A 21,101-nucleotide genomic window follows, 5' to 3' on the forward strand; every position below is an offset into this window, starting at 1 on the left:
GCCTTGCTCACTGGAGAGATCAGGGAAGAGGGAAATAATTCCACAAATCTACAAAGAAAAGCGTCGGACCACGGCGACGAGGGAACACCAGTATGGACAACTCCTAGTGCTTGCATAGACGCACACAGAGTCAGGCACAGAAACACACTCCCGGTCAGGCACGGACGATCGGCCAGACACGTGCACGCGCGCAGAGCCTGGGAGCACCGCGGCAGGCGGGCTTCGGTGCCCTGCCGGGAGCGCACGGCTTTGCCTACCATCTAGCGACCAACGGTGCAGCAGCTCCAAGCTCCACAGCAAGCTCGGCCCGGCATGGCCAGGGGCAGTGCAGCACTGCGGAGCTAAAAAAGATCGTCTGTAGCGCGGACGATTCAAGATTAAAAAAAAATATTTGGAAATGTAACTTCCTAATTAGTAACACTTGGATAGGAATGTTTCAGGTGTTTTTGCTAGCTAATGTTTCTTCTTCACAAATAAGTTTCCCTTTTCTTCCTATAGTCTTGCATGTGAAAATGAAATGTTTCTGGCTCTGGGTGTGCTGCCCATCATTATAACGCGCTTCATAGCATTTTGTACCCAACACTAAAGGAAAGTATAGCTTTATCATTCGATTTGCCTGAATTGCATAGTTATCAGTGCTACAACAAGAAACTGGTGGATTGGAGATTAGGAAATCACTCAAGCAGTGATTTGAAGGGTCCTTCTGAACACAGAGTGGGTGCATGAGTTAAGTGGCCACAGAACTTACAGTCTATCACATTCAATATCAGGGTTATTAGATGGTGTATCAAAGACACCAAAATACACTTCCCGGTTTACTGGAGGTGGGGTGTTGGTTGGACTTCCAACTCCAGAATCAGGGCTTGACGCAGGAGGCATTTCTTCTGCATACTTCTCTTCTTTCTGAGAAGGTTCTTGTTTTTGCTTGAGGTTTTTGAAACGTTTGAGCTTCACAGGGTCCTTGACTTCTTTGGCACAGTGGAACAAGATGAAAATGTCCCTCCGAAATTTGGAGCTCATTCCGAAGTAGATAATGGGATTGTAGAAGCTGGCAGATTTAGCAAATAAGCTGGCAAGAATGCTGGTAAGATTGGGCACAGAGTGACCACAGGCAGACCATATGGAGATGACAGCATATGGTGACCATGCAATAATGAAGGCTGTGCAAATGACAATAGAAACCTAAAAAACAGAAGGAAAATAGCTTTAAATCTCTTCTGGAAGCCTTATAGAGAAGACTTCATCAGAGAAGTGAATAGTAGCTTGAGCACTTGGCTAGAAGGGAAGCATTCAGGTTGTGGCTCACAGGAGAGTTACAGACAGGCAAAGGATTGCTTGGATCAAGCCAGGAAAACCAAGAAGCTATATATCTTAGGTTAGTACAATGTTATGCATGAGCAATGCCTTATCTAATGGAAAGTCATTACAATCCTTTGTATGTTTATGTGAATTATGTAGAAAAAGTTTAGGGCAAGCTGAAGCCAATGGTAAGTAATTGAAAGCTCCACTGTAACTTATGTATATGCTCAGAAGTAATATAGCTGTAAAAGAAAAAAGAATATGCCAAAGCACGATTTTCTTTTTGTGCTGTACAGTACACTCTGATAATATTTAGATTATTTTTCACCTGTGATGTAGCACCAAATATTAACCTACTGAGAGGGGAGAAGTTTTTAAAAATCTTCATATTATTCTGAGCTCAAACTCTGTTGCTGTAGACTGTAGAGATATGAAACGACTGATTTGTTTGGTTGTCTTCCATTCCAGTTGAGACTAATTTTAAGATGAAATCCATCAATGTAAAACTCAAACTCACCCTTGTGACATCTCGCTCCATTCTTCTCTGTCTGTCTGTTGGATCACCCAGGCCTGTTAGCATATGACTTAATTTGACAGTATTGATAATTGACACATATGAGAAAACCATGACAATTACAGGTAGGAAAAAACAGCAGATAAAAATGGAGACAATGTAGGATTTGTAGATTGTAGAGAAGTTGGCTTTTGCCCAGTCTATCTCACATGTTCCATACATGCGATCTGGAAAGCAGAAATAATTTGGTTAGCATTTTTAGAACATTTATCTGATTTTTTTGTGTGTTCATTTTATCAGTTTAAATAGTGTGGTTTTCTTCTTTCAGGAAGTAAAGAATAGAGTGATCTCGCTGACTTCGTGAGCTGTGACATAATATTCTACACAAATAAGTTTTCAAGACACCTAGGCAACAAAGAGTATTAATGAGGATTATCATTCTGTTCAGTTTAGATTTCTAGTGTGAATCACTAATGAACAGACTGTTGTTTTAGAACACGAAATTGTGATACTTTATTATAAAAATGAGTATTCATTTTTCATCTTTCATCTTCTCTTATTTGATGTCATCTTCTACACATTAACTTCCTAAGATGAGCATTATATAAAGAGGCAACATACCAAAGAATGTAAAAAGGCTCTACTTATGTTTTAGAGTAAGAAATAAAAATATTAAGATTTCTTTTAAAATAGAAGCCAAAAGGCAATGAAAATTTTACTGTAGTAAAAGGGTCATGAAAGCAAGTTGATTCAGCTAACAATGAAGATTATGGGAAGATGAAACATAAATATTTAGGTATGAGACCTTCTCTTAAATAGAAAGTGTGCAATGCTACAATTACAAAGGAGCCACAAGCTGTTAAAAAGAAAATTGGGTGGATTGCAAGATCTGCAGCTAGTAAGATTTACAGAAAGACTCTAGATGATCAGGCACCTAAGGGAAAAACTGTGGGAGTAAGGTGCTGTCTCTATTTAAATATTTTTATGAATAGCATTTGACCTCTTTAGATGGTTTGATGTGTCCTGATATCAAAATCTTTAGTTTGATAACTTTAAGGATTTTCTGTAGATTTTAAACTGTTGTTTTAAGTGGAATAGGCAGTGTTTTCTTTTCAGTGGTGGCAGCAAACTGCATTATAAATAAATGAAGCATGAACCAAAATTACCTAATCAAGTATTAACAAGTCCTGGAAATACAGAACAGGTGAAGTCTGTGTGATTTAATGACAGAACTTTCCTTGACTTCCAGTGATAATTCGGGGGGGGGGGGGGAGGGGAGGGGGGAAATCCCCACAGGTGATCTGAAATTTAGACAGAATTAATTAAAGGAGCAAAAGATGAAAATCTCTTTAATGGGTCTCATAAAAAAAATCAGTATTTTTAGTATCAAAACTTTATGTGCTTATGTCTAGGTATGTTGAGTAATAGAAATAGATTTTTGCCTCCTTTGCTGCCTTTTTCATCCATAGGTCCCAAAGTTTTATTCAAAAGGATAACCATAAAATCTGACTTACTTAAAACCAGGTTTCTGGTTCATGAGAACTTTTGATTGAAAAAAGAAATCAGCTTCCACGTGACAAGAAAATCCCACCAATTTTCTGTGACCTACAATTCTGGAGTAGGTTCCCCCCGACTTCCCCAGAGACACGGACAAGTGACACTTGCAAAACTGAATGGGCTCCTAGGGGCCCCCACAGCTACAGCGCAGAAGTGACACTTCACATGTGGCAAGGCATAATGTACTGTGGTCTGGTGGGACATGTCCTGCTCCACTGACTGCTGCAGGACTCGGCATGGCTCGGCTCCCAGCTGGCCACGGTTGCCCTCTTTGGTGTCAGGAATGTGTTTGGAAGTGGATAGCCTGGGAATCAGAAGGGGCTGCAATTCTCAGCAGGAGAAAGTGTTCAGAGAAGCGATCTCGAGGACCACTGTCAGGGTGCTGAACAAGCAGATTCATGGGGCACTTGGATACCCTGACAGGGCAGAGGTGCCCAAGACATCCTAGGCTCTGGGACTGTGCTTAGGGCCAATAGTGGATGTCAGAAATCTTTCTAGAAATGAAAGGGTAATGAGGATTCATATACTATGAAAATACAGATTGCCAGAAGATGCACTGAGAATGAGAAGTTCAAACCCCTCAAGTTTTATGACATATCTGGAGGACGAAAAGAGCAACATAAAATTAAAACAATCATCCTGGCTAAAACTAAAGATACATTGAGCCCGACATCCTGGAAATGGATTGGTTTGGGAAAGGTGTAAGAGAGAACAATCACACAAAGGGATCCTTTTCTTACATGCACCTTTCAAGGGTAGAGCTTATATATTTAGTAAGGATATATTTACATCACTATATCTAATAAGCCTTGTTAGGTTCACAACTTCTCAAGGACATTTATTTAAAAGAGGTATACTTTGGCTGCCAAAATATCCTAAATACCTAGCAATGGCCCCATGAACAAGCTCACCAGGGAGGAATCTTTCCTAATGTCCGCTATCATGGCACAGACCCTTTTCATCACCACAACAGCTGGAGTTACAGGCTTTTTTCTTCTCCTAAATATAACCCTAAGCCCCATCCTCTGCTGAGCCTTAGCCCCCAGCAATGGCCTCCATGAATAAGATCTTCAGGGAAAAATATTTTTCGTGGTCTTTGTTGTTTTCCAGCCCCACACCAGCTGCAGCTCTAGGCTTTCTCCTTCTCTTAACCCTAGGCTTCGGACTCTGTTGAGCCTTAGTCCCCAGACCCTCAGCCTTGGTCCCCATGAACATGCTCTCAGAGGAGAAAACCATTTGCAGCCCCCACAGTCTCTTTAGTCCTGTGCCCTCTTCAACTCTCTGCTTTCTCCTTCTCCTAAACATAATCCTAACACAAACCCTAGGTCCTAGTCTCTACTGAGCATTAGCTCCCAGGTCCCTGCCATGGTCTCCATGAACAAACTTCCTAGGGAGAAATCTTTTTTGATGCTCTCGTCATTTTGTAGTTCCTTTTGAACCCCATGCCAGCTAGGCTGTGTCCTTCTCCTAATCCTAATCCTAACACTAGGCCTTGGTTTCTGATGAGCTTTGTATCCTAGATCCCCAGCCATGGCCCCATGAACAAGCTCTCAGGAGAGACAATTATTTGCAGTCCTCAGTGTTATATGACAGATCCTTTTCTGCCCCACGTCAGCTCTTCCTGTCGGCTTTTTCACAACCCTAACCCAAGGGCTGAGTGTTGGCGTTTGCTGAGCCTCAGCTTCCAGATCCCACACACAGTGCCCATGAACACACTCTCCAGAGATAAATATTTATGATCCAGACACTATTATTTGCAGACTGTTTTCAGCCTCATGCCATTTGCAGCTCTGGGCTATCTTCTCTTCCTGACTCTAACCCTAGGCTTCTGCTGCTCCTTCGCCCCCAGACACCCAGTCTTGGTTTTCATGAAAAAGCTCTCCTTGGAGAGATCTTTTTGCAGCCCACATGATTGATTGCTTCACAGCCCATGCCAGCTGCAGCTCTAGGGTTTCTCCTTTTCCTAACCCTAGCCTTAGATCTCAGAGTCTGCTGATTATTAACCCTCTTCTCCCTGTCCTTTTTCCCCATAACATGCTCTCATGGGTAGAAACCTTTTTTTCCTGCTGTTTTGCAGCCTCTTTTCAATCCCATATAACTTGGAAATGTAGGCTTTATGATTTCTATTTGTTTCCTGAGAGTACTTTGCATTTTCTTTATTTGTCCCACTCTGAGTATTATGCATATGTTTTCATAGCCTGACACATGACATGTATCAGCACATGTGTGCTGGCATGGCTCCACATTCTCTTTTCTAAGTGTTAGTGGTTATTTTGGATGCACCAAAGGAAGGGTTGTTTTTTCCTATATGACTTTACATGTCTCAGCTCTGAATTCTGTCTGACTTGCTGTTACCCAGCAGCTCAGCTTTCTGCAATCCTTCTGCAGGTTGTTGTAGACCATCTCTGCTCTTACTATGAAAATAAACTCTGTCCAAAATAATGTTGTATCTTTAGAAACTCTGTTGCTTCATTTTTGGCCCTCACCTCTCATCTGTTGTTTTATGAATATGTTGAACATTACAGGTCCTAACTGATGCCTGTAAGATACAGGCAGCTAGTTGTTGGATCATTTGAGTTGGCTGATTTCAGTAATTAGAACTCCTGTACAATTACCATTTGTGCCTAGAGATTTGTTAGTGTTTGATTTATTGATCTGTTCTACATACTTAATTTTAAACAAGTTATCCAACTTTTTCCCTATGAATAAGTTTTCTGATGTGGGAATCAATTGTAGCTGATGAATTAGCTCAGTGTTCACAATCTGCCTTTTTTTTTTCCTTTCTTTCCCCCTACTTTTTTTTTTGCTATGGCCTTATTTTACACCCTGATCATTTCTTGTATTGATAGATTTCCTGGCATCTTTTTCTTCCGCTATGTTAGTGTTCGTACTTTTAATAAACTGTTCCACAAAAAATTTTTTTGGCATGTCTTATTATAGTTTTACACTTAACTTGCCAGAACTTGTGTTCTTTTCTTGCTTCCTAATTTTGACAGTTTTTGAAGGATGTCTTTTGATTTGGTTTCCTTTACCTCACTGCTTTACCATGTCAAATATTTCTGCCTCCTTTTATTCATAGGTAATGCACTTTGGGTCCAAATCTCTGCTCTAATATCTTCAAGAAATCTCCTTATAGTTGATAATAAAGCAGACAACATTCTGGACATAAGCCATGCGTGATGAATGATCTTCTCAGTTCCACTGATAATCAGTCTGGCTTTCAGCAAGCAAGAAAGATAAATATCTTTGTTCAGTTCAGTAGAGAATTGCTGAATAAGTACAACTAAAAGATATATTACCTGTGTAACTGCCCCAGCCAAGTAATGGAGCTGCTGACCAGAAGAAAGCTGCTATCCAAATGAGAACTAGAGCCACTGTCATACTGCTGTTGCTGATGCAATGACCTGGAATGGTATGGTTTATTGAGACAAGGATACTTAGCAAGTCAGCCATATCTCTGCAGTTGAAATCTGAACTCGTTCTTACACTAACTGCCAAATAGGAAGATACAGTTATTTGAAAAAATGTTAAGGTGAAAAACACATAAAGCTTAAATTTGAAAGCATCTTGCAGACTTATAAATGTTCAAGACCTTTACTGAACAGTGGAATTGAATGGCTAGTTAGAAGACAAAATCTGTTTGATGAGCACTGCAGAGTTATCAAATTCTATGTTGGATTCATGTTTTATAATTTTGTAAAAAGTAGGAAACAATTATTAGCTAAGTTCTACACTAAAACAAGATAAGTGTAAATTCACAGGATTTTCTTATTCACTCCAAAGTTTTCACTGTTAAAAAGGAGAATAAAAAATGCTCAAACTATGTTATTTCTTCAGTACGCTTCATTTAATCCATCTTCCTGTTGCCATATATTGGGATTATTTTTCATCTAAACTGGAAATCTTCATACAGCCACCAAACTGTTCCTCAACACTTTTTTAGCGTTATACTGAGCACTTGCTTAGATTTGCTTAAGAGGTAAATTTAAAATATACCCAACCTCAGTGAACATATGCTACAGCTTGCAAAAGAGAAACCCATTTAGCTTCGTAAGATGCAATGAATATGAGAAATAGAATACATTATAGCCAAATTCTAACAGCTCAAACAGCAGGCTGTGTTGAAAATGAACCTCAATAAATATATCATTGCAATAAACTGCAGAACTTCCTGTGGAAAAAGATGTTCCTGCAGAAATTCTTTTCACAGCTAATCAGAAAGAAAAACACATATGATGCATCCAATGTATTTATGCATGCTTTATATTCAGATGTTGATAGTTTCCTGCTTGAAAGATAGTGCAATCCAATCATAACAAAGGCAGTAAAACTGACAATACGTGATCTATGAATGGGTGTGGGAATTACTGCTGCCTGGAAGACTAGGGAGAATTCATGGAAGATGTAATTGGAAAGGAGAGAGAGAAAGTAAGACTCCTAGTGGAGATAAAACTTTTCAGCAAATCGTGAGATCCAGGATGAACGGGAAGGAAAAGTTAATCAGTACTGATCTCATGAAAGGGGATGTCTGAGATGAGTGTGATGATGTAAAGGTGCAAAAAGGGAAAAAAGGTAGATGGAGGCATGTTTATATTGGCTTGCTTGAGGGCTACACAGTTAGCAGGGTAAGGCACAGGAAATGTGCAAAGGTTTTTAGATTACGTTTGAACAGTGAGACACTGATATGCCTTTAGAGAGGCAGTTATATGAAAGGTAAAAAAATCCCCCAAATTTAAAAAAAACAGAAAAAGTAAAAGGTTTCTAGCACTGGAGATAGTAAGGAACAGTGACTGCCTGAGATACTCAGATTGCAGACCAAAGGGCTTTAGAGAAGGAAGAGGCATGAGGGAGAGGTGGTGCTGAGAATGTCTCAGAGACCTGGGATGCAAGCGTGACTCAGGGGCTATCCGGATGGAGTGAGGCTCTGTTTGGTTCGGGAAGCCGTGGGGGTAATGCTCACCTCCTTCTCCATGAATCTGTCTGCAGAGGGGAGACTGGAGGGGCTCGCTGGGACCTCAGACCACACGGTGCTGCAAAGCTCGGGGGGGCAGATACGGAGGCTGAATGCTCCCAGTGCCATCTAAAGTCCACTGAGCCACCAGGCTCAGTGCCTGCTCTGAGCAACCCCCCACCAAACAGCACTGAGAGTGAAAATGTTGGCGTGGAGGGCAGCCTTCCGAACCAGGGTTATTATCAATGACTGGAAACTCTCCTCAACATTATTTCATCGATTAGACTCACTGCTTTACAGTGTGGTCCCACCTAAGATGTTTGCATCACTTAGGAATCATTTAAGCTGTATTTTGAGAAGTACAGAGGACCAGCAGAATCTGTGATATCTTTGGCACAAGGGTGAATTTTACCCAGGGTGACCAAAGTGTGCTATAAATAATTTGGCTCTTATTTGGGTTAATTCTCAGGAGATCTGTTCAAATACATTTCTAACAGACTTAAAAGGGTTAGGTTTTGGTTTCCAATGCATCTAATTTATATTCAATAAATCCACCAACTGAGTGGAGTACAGATTTACACCACAGGAAGTGAAGGCAGAATTGGACCTGCCTTTATTACTTACCTCTCTCAGGATGGCAGCCTTTTATGTAACGAGTCACGCTGATTACTGTAAGGGTATTAATGCTAGCCAGGCCAAAGAGAAGTGTCAGGAATCCATCAACCTGAAAAAAAAAATAGTTGTGCCGGAGGTTCTCTTACTGCAGGATGCAAAAGGCAAAAGGAACTACAGGGTTTGCTCCTGTCATTTTCATATTAATGCTCTCAAAAATTGTTCCAGAAATCAAACTATCAGGGAAATATAAAATGTCAGGAGTAGTTATCTTCTATAGGATCAGTGAGCAAAGAAATGTTCAAAAATTAGAGAAGTGCTCTGTCATGTACATAAAATAAGCAAACACACCCTAAACTATATGCTTTCCAAAAAATGATTTGCCAAATAGAGGAGAAAAAGAATGAAATGAAAACAAGTAAAACCTTGAACAGGCAAAAAGGGACTGGATGAAGCTGGCCATAGCAGATATGCAAACTGAACCTGTAAATTTTAAGCCAAAGTAGGAAGAATGCAGGAGTTAATGGGCTTGGCCAAGTGAGGAGGAATAAAAAAACAATTAAATTAAACCATCCAAAGCTAAACCAGCCAAATAGATTGACTCTGAGGTGATGTTGGTGTTATTGATTGCATGTTGCTTGTCAAACCCTCATCTCTGACTCATACTGGCCGAGCCTTATGGCCGTGTAGACGCCTTTTGGCGTCGGCATCTCAGCAGTCTACTCGCAGAGCGGCTGCAGTTCTGCTAGCCGCGTTTCTGGGTGCGGGAAGGACTTTGCTGCTGAATGCAGTGAAGATGGACGTAGCCATCTGCTAGGGAACACTGTGCGGCTGGGAAATGACCCGGGCAACACTTTGCAGGCAGTCTTATTTTTGAAAGCTTGAAATCATATACCAAAGCAGCAGGAGCTGAGGATCACATGGAGGTGCCGGCTCTACACTGGGTGAGGCTCGGTGTACATTGAGTGAGTGCCACTGGGCTGAAACTTGGCATTCAAGCAGCAAAATTATCAGAGGGAAGCCACAGCATTATTCTAAGGGAACAAACTCAGTCTTTGTGTGAATGGGCACAGGAATAAACTCCAAGTTTAATGCTAGCCAGGCCAAAGAGAAGTGTCAGGAATCCATCAACCTGAAAAAAAAATAGTTGTGCCGGAGGTTCTCTTACTGCAGGATGCAAAAGGCAAAAGGAACTACAGGGTTTGCTCCTGTCATTTTCATATTAATGCTCTCAAAAATTGTTCCAGAAACCAAACTATCAGGGAAATATAAAATGTCAGGAGTAGTTATCTTCTCCCAGGGAGTTTATTCCAGAGCTGAATCTGGGGCTTTAATCCAGGCTTATGGCTGAGTCCATGGCGGATTGTATAAATTAAATTGGGTGAAGGGTTAGGAAAGGGCAACTTTATCATTTCTTCCACTGGTGCTTTTTGTTGCCACCAGTGCCCTTACAATGCCTCTATACACTTTTCAATGCTGACTTTTTCAGACCCACGGCATTTTAAGCATGCACAATGTGCTACTACAACAGTCTAAGTCCAGTCTAAAGCTAAATCTGTGCTCCATTTACAATCAGCTCATACTTGCTGTGTAGTTGTTACCATGTTTTCATCAGAAACTTTCATCGTTGTATGTCTTGGTTGCTTACTACAAGCTGCACTTGGTTGAACTTGCCCAGTTGTTGGCTTTTGGGGATTAGTGAAATACTTGGAAACGCAAATGTGCTCTGTATTTCAGTACCTTATGGATACAAACAGCTCCCACTTCTCTGTCTGCTCTTCCTGTACTTCACAAATTCAGGAAACAGCATGGTCAAGGACTACTGAGTAACTACACAGCGTAAGAATAAACAATTGCATTAGTTGCTAAGTTAGAAAGGAAACAGTGTTTCAGCAGTAATGTAAAGAAACATGCTGAAATTAAGCCTAAAGAGTTGTGAGATTTAATACTAAATTACTAGGACAAGCTTCTTAGTGTGTATCAATTAGCCCCTCCATGCTGAAACTTGTTTTTTTTTTTTTTTGTTTTTTTTTCTAATGAAATATGTTTGTGTATGTTTTGTCACCTGCAGTTGTGAGTGCTATTCTTCTATTCCTTCTTTCCTACTGTGTGAACAAAGAGAGACAATTATATTAAACTATCAGTTCAAATAGCCCTTGAGCACAAGTACAAAGGGAGGAAAGCAGGTTTCGAAATATACTCTTGCCCTTTGTTGTTCAAGAGGAAACTGTGTCACCATAACAAAGAACAAACCAAAATGTTTTGTTAGATTGGTGGTCTGCTAAAAAAATGCAGTTTTATCTATATCCACATTATTTCATAGGACTGAGCCATTGTCAGTGCCCTGTGCCATTTTTATAATATTTCATAATGTTACAAAAAATTGCTTCTTGCATCCCCTGCAAGAAGCCGTCCTGTATGGAACACTAAAACAAGAGAGGGCATCCAGCAGGGCAAAGTGCTGCATGGGGAGTACAACCCTCAAACAGGTAATTTCCCTGCCAAATTTCTGCAAATCTACCAGTGAAGAGTTAGCTCTTGAGAAGAAGGCTCTTTCTCTAGCTGTAGCCAGCCTATTCTAAGCAAATACAAATGTATGGAAGAAAGATCTCTGCTGTTCTTTCTGTTCTTAAGACAACACTGACTATAGCTAGCAACTAAAGCAGCTCCTTAGTATTCAAAGTAATTAGCAATAGCAAAATTGCTATTATATATTACCAATTTCTGTAGCAGAGATACTAATATATGTTGGTAACAATAAATTAAGATATTCTCATTTCTTGGCAAGTTTAATAATATATGGAATGTCAGTCAAGGAAATACTAGAATACTAGTCAACATTTCATCACTTTGATGCATTTCTTCTTCCCCAGTTCTGTTTTTCCTTTTCTCTTATTCTACCACTAGGCAGCTCCTTCTTTCCACAGTCATAACTTATTTGAAGATCCTACTCCCGCTGCAGCACTTCCCCTTGTTGGATGCCCCTCCGTTTCCATGTAATGCAACATTGTCCCTCCTATTATCAAATACGATCAAATAACAGCAGTGTTTACAGGTGCTAATGAATCCTGATACAAACACTAAGCTGATCTTATGGTAATTTTGATTCACTAGCCTTTTTCTTTAACTCATTGAGAAACAGTAGTAAAAGCTTTTGCGCTTTAAAAAAGCTTTAAAAGCTTTTCTCGCAGTGCTGTATTAATATTGCTCCCTTGGCTGTACAGATATTCACAGAACTTGCTCATTATCTTTATTGCTCTTTGAAGCTCAGGCACAAATTGAAGAAAAAACTACTTGTTCTTCTGCCTCTTGTGCCTTGCTTTAAATCTCATTAATGTTCTGGATATTTTATTTACAACCTGCAATAAGTAAAGCTGCTATTGCATGCAGATTAGATTTTAAAGGTTTGCTTCAAACACACTGAAAGTTAGGAATCCCCTTTGCACCAACAAACTTTTAGCTATGAGTTTGGATGTGCTGTGGTTTTATTACTTTTATACTCATGTGTCCCTTCTGGCTTCATATGGGTTGTCTTCATCTAAAGCAGATGGAGTGAAATACAACTTATTGTTGTTTCTTGGATTAATTGAGGTTTAATGGTGCAAAAGCAGATTATCAAAGCAGCTATTACATTTCAATTTAGGCTGAAACACTAATCTCACCAGCGAGAAAGGCTGCATCATTCCTTCCTCTGGCAATACAATACAAAACAGACACTGGTGAATCTGTTGCAATTTCCTGAAGTACATTTGCTTCCCTTCTGAACCACAATGCCTTGTCTTTCTCTTCTATTGAAATAAGATAAAGTAAAGAAAAAAGAAATAGGGATTTTTTTTCTCTTCCATGCATTGAAACTTACCACAATAAGAAGTTTGCTCAAAATAATTTTATGAATGCAAAACAATTTTTTCATGATTATAATATAAAGAGATAATAGTAATAAACCTCCTTAAACCCAAAATACAAGAAAACACCTGAATAATCTTTACAGAATCTACTTGGAAAAAAGATAGGTAGAACTTTAGACAAGAGCATTTTAAAAATTTTAACAAGTTCTAAAAGTTTGCAGTAAGTAAGTGAGAAAATATTTGAATTGAATCTAATAACAACATTGTTCTCCCATTTCTCCGATACCTGAGTAAAGTGTCAACTACAATATTTTGCTATATCTAAACCCTTCTCTAACATGGAAGAACTGTCAAGGCACATGATCACAATCAGTCTTCATGGTAGACTATTCAAAATGTGCAAGGTATAGTGTTTCCAAAGCACTAAAAATAGTTTCTTAAAATTTATTATAATATAGGAAATAAAAAAGAATTATAATCCACTACAGTTTCTACAACGCCTTCCATTCATGCCAGGTTGCTGTGCTGAGTGGTTGTATTCTGCCCTTTTACAATGTCTGAGCAGACTTCAAGGGTAGCCCTGTTTAGAGGTCATTATATTAATCCAATCCATTATGGGTCCTTGACACAAAAAGCACTTAATTTACTAAAATGCAATGAGAAATGATACAGTACAAGATTAGAGTTTAAACCATTAAGTGAGAACATCAGGCATTTGGTATTTTGCATTCCCCAAGTAATTGGACCTTTCTATTGATGGCATATATAGAAAAATGTTTTAAATATAGAAAAAAATTAATGCAATATTTAGGCTATACAGTTAAGTGTTCAGATATATAGTTATACTAAAAGTCAAATATACAGTTAGTGACAGCTATTCATGTAAGTAGCAGCTAATGTATATCAGGTTTTGGCCTTTCTGACCTTAGTAATGTTAATGAATCCAGAATAAGGCCACTTACTTACATGAAGTTATCTTAGGTTTATATAATGGCTTAATCGAATGAGATTCAAAGTGCATTTAATTTGGGCTGGCTTTTAGCGATAGAGTTGTAGCCCTCTCATGTCATGATTTATATTTGTAGTAGTATATACCCTTACAAATGAGTGTGGTTAAGCTAGCCTCAGACCATAGCAATCACACCGAGTCTACGTGCATGCCCTTTAACAAATAGACAGAAATTTCTTTCAGAATTTCCTTGTAGAATCTCATCATGTGATAACCTCATTGCAAGTATCACATCTCTGCATGCTCATGAGCTCCAGGCTCATGCTGTGGGACTGTGACAGTTTTCTTACCTCCTCCATCAAACCATAAAGACTGAAGGAGGTGGGAGGAGAGGAAGCCACCAACTATGTAGCTCATACCACCTAAATCCAGATACAGATAATAAATGTTTTATTAGCTCCCTCCCACTTCAGTGATGTTATGGCCAGGCCTGCTTGTTTATTTAGCACCATTATTAATAAATAAATAAATAAATAAATAGGTACATAGATAAAAGGAGGAAAAGGCTCTTGAGCCACCTATCTCATCTTTATGTTTCCAGGGAAAACAAAGCTGGCTTGTCGGACATGGTGATCTAATCCTAATAACTGGGATCCTTTAATGTCAGAATAAGTCCCAGTTTTATTTTCAAAGTAAAGATATACTAGCTTTGCTCTTCAGAATGTCGTAGTAAATGGTTCTGTAGTCTTATAAACCTCTCCAGGGAAGAAGGAGCTGTGCAGACTGTTCACGGGCTCTGCAAAATAGCCTGGAGATTGCAACTGACCCTCCAAGGCCTCCAAAGTACAATTGTCTTGCTGTTTCCCAGCAAGAGGGAATCTGCTTACGTAGTCACCATCAGGTTAATACAAGGTCATTTCTGATTGCTGGCTGAATGCCTGCCAGTGAAGCTGTTATTCTGCTCGCAAAGTTCTTAGGCACAAGGCAGGGCAGGTTAGCTATGGTGCCAGCTCGGCTCTCAGTGGCCCAGACTAGAACAAGCTACATCCCTGCAAGTCTGGAAAAGCACCTTCGCTACTTGGAGCTCTCCTGATATGCTGATGCTGTTGGCTCCTCTAGATGCCTTACTCAAGTAACTGGAGAAAAAGAAGATCACTGAAAGAGCCAAAGAAAATGCTTATAATCCTAAAATGGGTAAGTGCTGTAAGAAGTCTTCATAACACATGCTGTGTACGATAGAACCTGATAACTCCTAACACAAGAGTCATACTCATTGCCGAGGTGTCTTAGTAGCCCAGGGAAAGCCCAAAATGAAAGTACAAAAATTGTAGATTAGTCCTAGCCTAAATAAGCTATCATGGAAGTGACCTGGTGCAACTTCATCCTTTCTCAAATTGTATGGAAAGTTGTGTCAAAATTAAGTGCCAAATATTGGATGCCGTGTCATATAAAACCCATTGCAAGCAATGAGCATCTTATCGTTGGTTCAGTCAGTACCACCAAGCCTGGCTCAGAATCTGAACAGGAATCACCTCCTACATATTAGAAGCATACTGATTTAATAGAATAGATGTTCATGAAATAGAAGGTAAGTAAGCATGAGGCAAAAATATTTAGGGTATTCGTAGACATTATCATAGTAATTGTTGTTTCATATGAAATTTTTGGTAAAAGTGAGCGAGATCCTGGCACAGAAGCCATCCAGAAGGACATGACTGTCAGTTCAGTCCTGTGGTGAGAAGATCTAGAATGATGAAGGTAAGTGAACAGCAGTTTTTGAGAAGACATTTAATATCTTTGAAATCCTCATCCGCACCAGAAGGATGAGGAATACTATTATTTTCTACTTAAGGAAGCAGAAACAAAGAAAGGGTGTTTCAAAGCCCTCAGAGAGGAAAAGCTAGTGCAAGGGTTAGAATTTAGACCTCAGAAATTCCCAGATCTGTGCAGTCACTACCAGACAACAAATGCCCTTTCCGGGGCATTTACACAGTACTTAGATGGCAAGGGAGGGGCTACATCACACTTGCTAAACAAGCAATCAGATAGTTTGAGTATTCACAATTTTTCAAGTACCAAATACATAACTTCCCTAATTTGTCACAATAAATAATTATTTATTTAGTTATTACAGAATTTTAATTATTGCTGCAGAAATAGTCATTTACAGAAAAATGAGAGAGAATTCATAGCTAATGAAAACTGGCATAACTTCCCTGCCGTCACATTACTTACACTAAAATGATCTTCTATGTTGCTAATGATTCCATTTGTGCAAAAGCACAGCTTTTTCCCCCTTCTATGCAGATGAAGGATTTTTCTCGTTAAAATTTAGCTGAAAGGTGTCTACGTGATTTGCTTTTACCTCTTTGACTGCAGTGTGCACACTTTTTAGATTACATCAATGTGGACCACAATTAAATTAATAGGAAAGCCTCTTTACTCAGTTTGCATTTTTCTTTTCAGTATTCAAATCTCATTTGTGAAAAGAAACAAGAATGAGGACACATTCTGGTGTTCATAGCATTTCAGATACAAAAGTCATCCAGAAAAACATATCTGGGAGAGGAGGATTTGTGTAGCACAGCGTGGGCTAAGTAAAGGGCATCTTTTTTTTTGACTTTGCTTTATAGATCAGTTTCTGTATCTGCCTTTTTGCAGTGCCAGGATGTTAAAATGAACTGAATACAGAGTTAATGTTACACAGCTTTTCTTTAGCACCTTCAACATCTGTTTTATCTGTTAATGCTCTTAGTGCTAGTTCCTTGATTTGACTTTGGGTTGTTTTCATCTTACCAAAATGTCAGGAATGATAAGCTGTGTATAAGTAAAATCCCAGAAATGTCATACCACAATACTGTGCTGAGATGTGCAATAACTATTTTTTAGTCCCCTTTTACATTTAATTCATTTTGTTTGGCATTTAATTTCTTTTGTTTAATTTCTACAGCTTGTAGGTAGATATTTGACCGTTTATTCAGCTAAATTAGACACTAGAACAGATTCCTGTGCTATTATGATTTTGGAAAAAGATCTGCTTCCTCTGTCCCAGTATCAGTCCTAGAACTGCAGTCTTGGATGATGGGACATACAGTGATGTTGTGTGATCTGTACACACCAAGCAGGGTTGAGCTAGCTCAGTCTTTGGGTCGGAAACTTCCACCGATGTTAGTCCGCTGCAGAAAGCACTCCTGAGGCCTAAGGGACTTGTGTTCTTGCTCCATTGCACACAAAAGCTAGTGAACTCAAGGTGTCTCTATGCAGATGGTTCCCGAGAGAGAGAGGGAAAAAAAACCATGAAGGAATAGTGATACGGGTGCTGTCTTGTTGGCAAGGACAGCAGTGGGGAGCCATCACTACTTTCCCCAGGAGAGAAGGAGCAAAGGAGCAAACCCTCACCCACCTCGTCGGCTGTTGCTAGGGGGTGAAGATGAATGTGTTGTGGATTTGTCTGGGTTTTATGATCAAGAGCTCTGTGGTAAATGGGATAGCCATATGGACAGCTGCTGGGGAGAATGAGAGAGAGAGAGATGGTGGGGGAGAGAGGTGCAAAGGCTGCTTCTTACATATGGAATGAATTAAAAGTGGGATGATTTGGTGAAAAGAAAAATGAGTGGATGAGTAGAGTAAAGAGGACGAGTGCTTGTACTGAAGGATGTTTGATGAAGAATGGGATGGGAAAGTGGGACGCCGTGATGCTATTTCCCCATTTTCTTCAGCAATCCCCCAAATACCAGCAGTGGAAAGGAAGACCACGAGCTTCCATTTTGGTCATTTCCATCTGCCATTGCCTTAAATCACCCAGTCACATTGACTGCTGAGCTACCTCTGCTCAGTCATCTCACCCAGAGCATGAAGAAATATTATACCACATACATAAGCCCTATATTGGATTTTATAAACACACAGCATCACAAACTGAGTCAATGGAGCTAGTAATCTAGCTAATTCTGCCTCTCTTCGAACACCAGGATCTAGTGAGCAAGATAGAAGAATCAGAAAGGCAGAGCAAAAAAATTAGAAAGATGGTTAAAAATATCCACAGTGAATGAACAGGCTTTCATGCATTTTGTCACACAGCAGGCTAACCACGCATTTTTATACCCACATATGTTTTCCCTGCTGTTTTGCAGTGCTGCTAACTAGGTATGGTAGGCACCCAGAGCCCCTGGGAGTCCTGCGCTATACAAGGAATCAAGACGTGCTCAGGCCATTTCTGTACAAATCGCTTCCTAGCAAGGCAAACGTTTCATGAGCTCATCCTCCTCTTTTTAGCCATGAAAGGCTCTTATGGCAACTAAAGGGTTAATAATAACGAAGAGGGGTTGGGGACCAGCAATGGATCTCATACAAGATTTTCAGAACAGGTGGCTTAGTAAGTGGCCACAGATTCCGAAGTGAGACTTCTAAATATAAATGAACTGCTTTGTGGGCTACTGACCGCTGGTGAAACCTGTTGAGTACAATGGAAACTGTAAGCATTTGGCACGACACACAATCAGGCCACTGTTTTATAAGACTCAACAGAGCTTTAAGGACCTACTTCTAGCCCAATTCATTTGAAAATCTTGGCATTAATGCATTTTTAGAGGATTTAAATAGCCAGGAAAAAAAAAGATGTATGTGAACCATATAATCATACAGCTCTTATCAACTACCAGCAAATGTTCTGTCAGCTCCAATGTCATTTTTCATATTTCCTTGTAAATTCAAAGTACCCTACTCAATAATGAGCACTAAAATGAAGGCTAACTTTTCATATCAGACTCTATAACAATATCATTAAACGTCCAGCTAAGACATACAAAGCCCTGCCAAGGTTTTGTTTCCTGGAGAAACTAATAGGACTTGAGATTTCAAATCTCTCTCTTTTTTTTTTTTTTTTTTTTGAAAACATTGGAAAGGACAGAAATACTTGGTTAAGCATTGGGGGAAAAGGTAAACTACCATAATAACAATGCAAATAATGGAAGGGGAAAATAATAAATCATTAAAATAGGAGTTTCACATTAGGCCACATCAAGTTTTAATTTTTTAGAATGAGATGAAATTCTAATTATTGCATTATTTATAGTCACAAATACTCATAATCTAGTAGTATGCTACACTGAAGTGTCAGTTCTTTTTATTTATTTCAGTATTGCTAAAGCAGGGCTATTGGACATCCAGCTCTTCTTAGAGATCTAAATTTGTCTGGGATTTAGTCAGCAACTTGATCAGCTACAGTACCACAATTCAAAAAAAGCTGTTAAGGAACCAGAAATCCCAGAGACACTCCTCAGTGCACGCACAGTAGACATGGTACCTATAGAAGATTCTGGCCACCCAACATCCTTTTAGGATGCACACAGGCCACCACAGGTATGGTGCTTGAGGAAGTGTCAGACAAACTGTGCACAAGTGAATTTACAATAACAAAGCGTGCACAGCTAAACAGTAAGTCTGTGCAACATTGTGCTCACCACGTTATCAAGTGTCTCAGTCCAGGATAAACCAGACGAACACAGAAGCAGTGTATAAAGCAGTGAAACGCTAAGAGTGCAGGACTCAAAACCAGGTCTCCTCACTGCTGCGTAGGGGTGAGATGCTGCCAGGGGGTGAAATGGCCATCTCTGTCCGGCTGCCCTTGGTTGCTCAGAGAATACTTCATTTTTCCATAAAAACAAAACAGCTTCAGCAAAAGGGGATGAAAGCATCTCCTTGCAGAATGGTGCTGGCGAGTATGTCCCGACAATACAGTGACCTGGAGATATTTACCATGTAACCCTTCACTCACACTTGGCATACATCTTTCATATATTTACAGACGTGTATATGTATTTAAATATATATACACACATCTGTATACATATATATGTATATATAAAGGTGGGTTGGGTCCCTGTTAACAGTCAGGACGCACCTGTGCTTGCAACATTATTTGCAGATTTCATTGCAACATCTAATTCAACAGAACATGAATGAAAAGCTTCTGGAACATGCTGAGGTGAGGTAGCTATTAACTAGAAACATGATCGGCAGGTGATAGATGGCTCTGGGTCACTGGCTTATATTCACTGACCTGAACTTCACTACATAAATTGGTTGACTTACTGATAATCTTACTAAAGGCAAAAAAAGGTGGATGTGCTTAGGACTGGCTGGCCTCCCTCTCTCCGAATCAGGACCAACACACATTGGTACAGCAGGGAAGGGATAAACAAGAAGTGAAAAATATGAGAAAGCCAGAAAGCCACCGCTGGAAAACTGCACCCGTACAGAGCAGTCAGTGAGGACAGTAGGTGGATACAGACCAACCATGCAACCTCCATTCTGCAACAGAGCTCCTTCGAAGCTCCAAAAAGAAAAAAATGTTTGAGATGATAGAGAAGAACATAAGTTCTTCTTCTGCACAGAGGAAGAGAAAACAGGCACATATGCTTCCCACTCAGTGGGTATGCAGCGAGATGGTCCTTTTTCCTGGAGATACTTTTTATTCCTTTTTTTTTAATAGAGAGTTTTCGCAGACTAGACAGTTTCAGAATGAGGAGAAGTATCTGTAGTTCTTATCCCCGCTCCCTCTAATTGGGACAAACCAGATATGGTAAACCTTACATTCAAAAAAATATATTACCTGAAGGCAGAGAGGAAGACCCAAGAGAGAGGAAAGGAAAATGGGTGGATTAAGTTAGGTGAACTCCTGAAGTAAAGAGAAATGACAAGCTAGCTTGGAAAAACAGTTCCCCTAAGCATGCCCTACAGCAGGAGCTGCCTAGTCACGTAGGGGCAAATGCTCCATGGAACGGGCAGAGCCCAGGGCTCGGCAGAACGAACCGAGCTGGGGAAAACACCCTGGCCGTGCTGAGGAAAGGGCGGTATTTGTGTGCGTGACAGCCTGGAGGGTGAACCCTCTCACTTTTAGAGGAATTCAGGAGAAGTTAGGAGGCCAGACAGATGTTGCCTTAGGAAAGCTGTCACAGGAGCCTGGCCTTTAGCTTCCTGGCATCTGGCCTGGCCAGGGTGAGACAAACCTGCTAGCTCTGTGGGGCAGCACCAAAGACAAATACATACATGCATATATATATATATATATATGTATTTCCATTGGACCTTAGCTTCAGTGTCTTAGAGCTGAAGTATAACTCAATAACATGCACTTACTGTACCAAGCATACACATGCTTTTTTTATGCTCAGATTTCCACTATTTCTTTACAGTATTCCTCCCAGAAACCTAAAAATAACCATATTACTCCCATAAATTATGAAATATCTTGACAAACTTTACCTTTCATCATTACCTTCTGTTCTGACAAACTTAATAATAAGGAAGAGGGGTGCCAGAGTTTACACTTATTTTTGAGACTCCCAACACAGAACAAAATCTCGATAA

At 39.9% G+C, this 21,101-nt stretch overlaps 1 protein-coding gene across 1 annotated transcript in view; it reads right to left on the reverse strand.

Annotated features, from left to right (window-relative positions):
• Nucleotides 1-744: 744 nt before the first annotated feature.
• Nucleotides 745-21,101, reverse strand: part of LOC134139218 (opsin-5-like) — a 34,309-nt gene continuing 13,952 nt past the window's right edge. The window contains exons 3-6 of the mRNA XM_062573628.1: nucleotides 8,946-9,045; nucleotides 6,670-6,774; nucleotides 1,817-2,040; nucleotides 745-1,182 (exon numbers count right to left, since the gene is read on the reverse strand). Coding sequence (XP_062429612.1) covers nucleotides 745-1,182; nucleotides 1,817-2,040; nucleotides 6,670-6,774; nucleotides 8,946-9,045 — 867 coding nt within the window. The remainder of the gene's footprint in view (nucleotides 1,183-1,816; nucleotides 2,041-6,669; nucleotides 6,775-8,945; nucleotides 9,046-21,101) is intronic.

The sequence above is a fragment of the Rhea pennata genome, chromosome 3 (genome assembly GCF_028389875.1).
Source record: "Rhea pennata isolate bPtePen1 chromosome 3, bPtePen1.pri, whole genome shotgun sequence".
Taxonomy (NCBI): domain Eukaryota; kingdom Metazoa; phylum Chordata; class Aves; order Rheiformes; family Rheidae; genus Rhea; species Rhea pennata.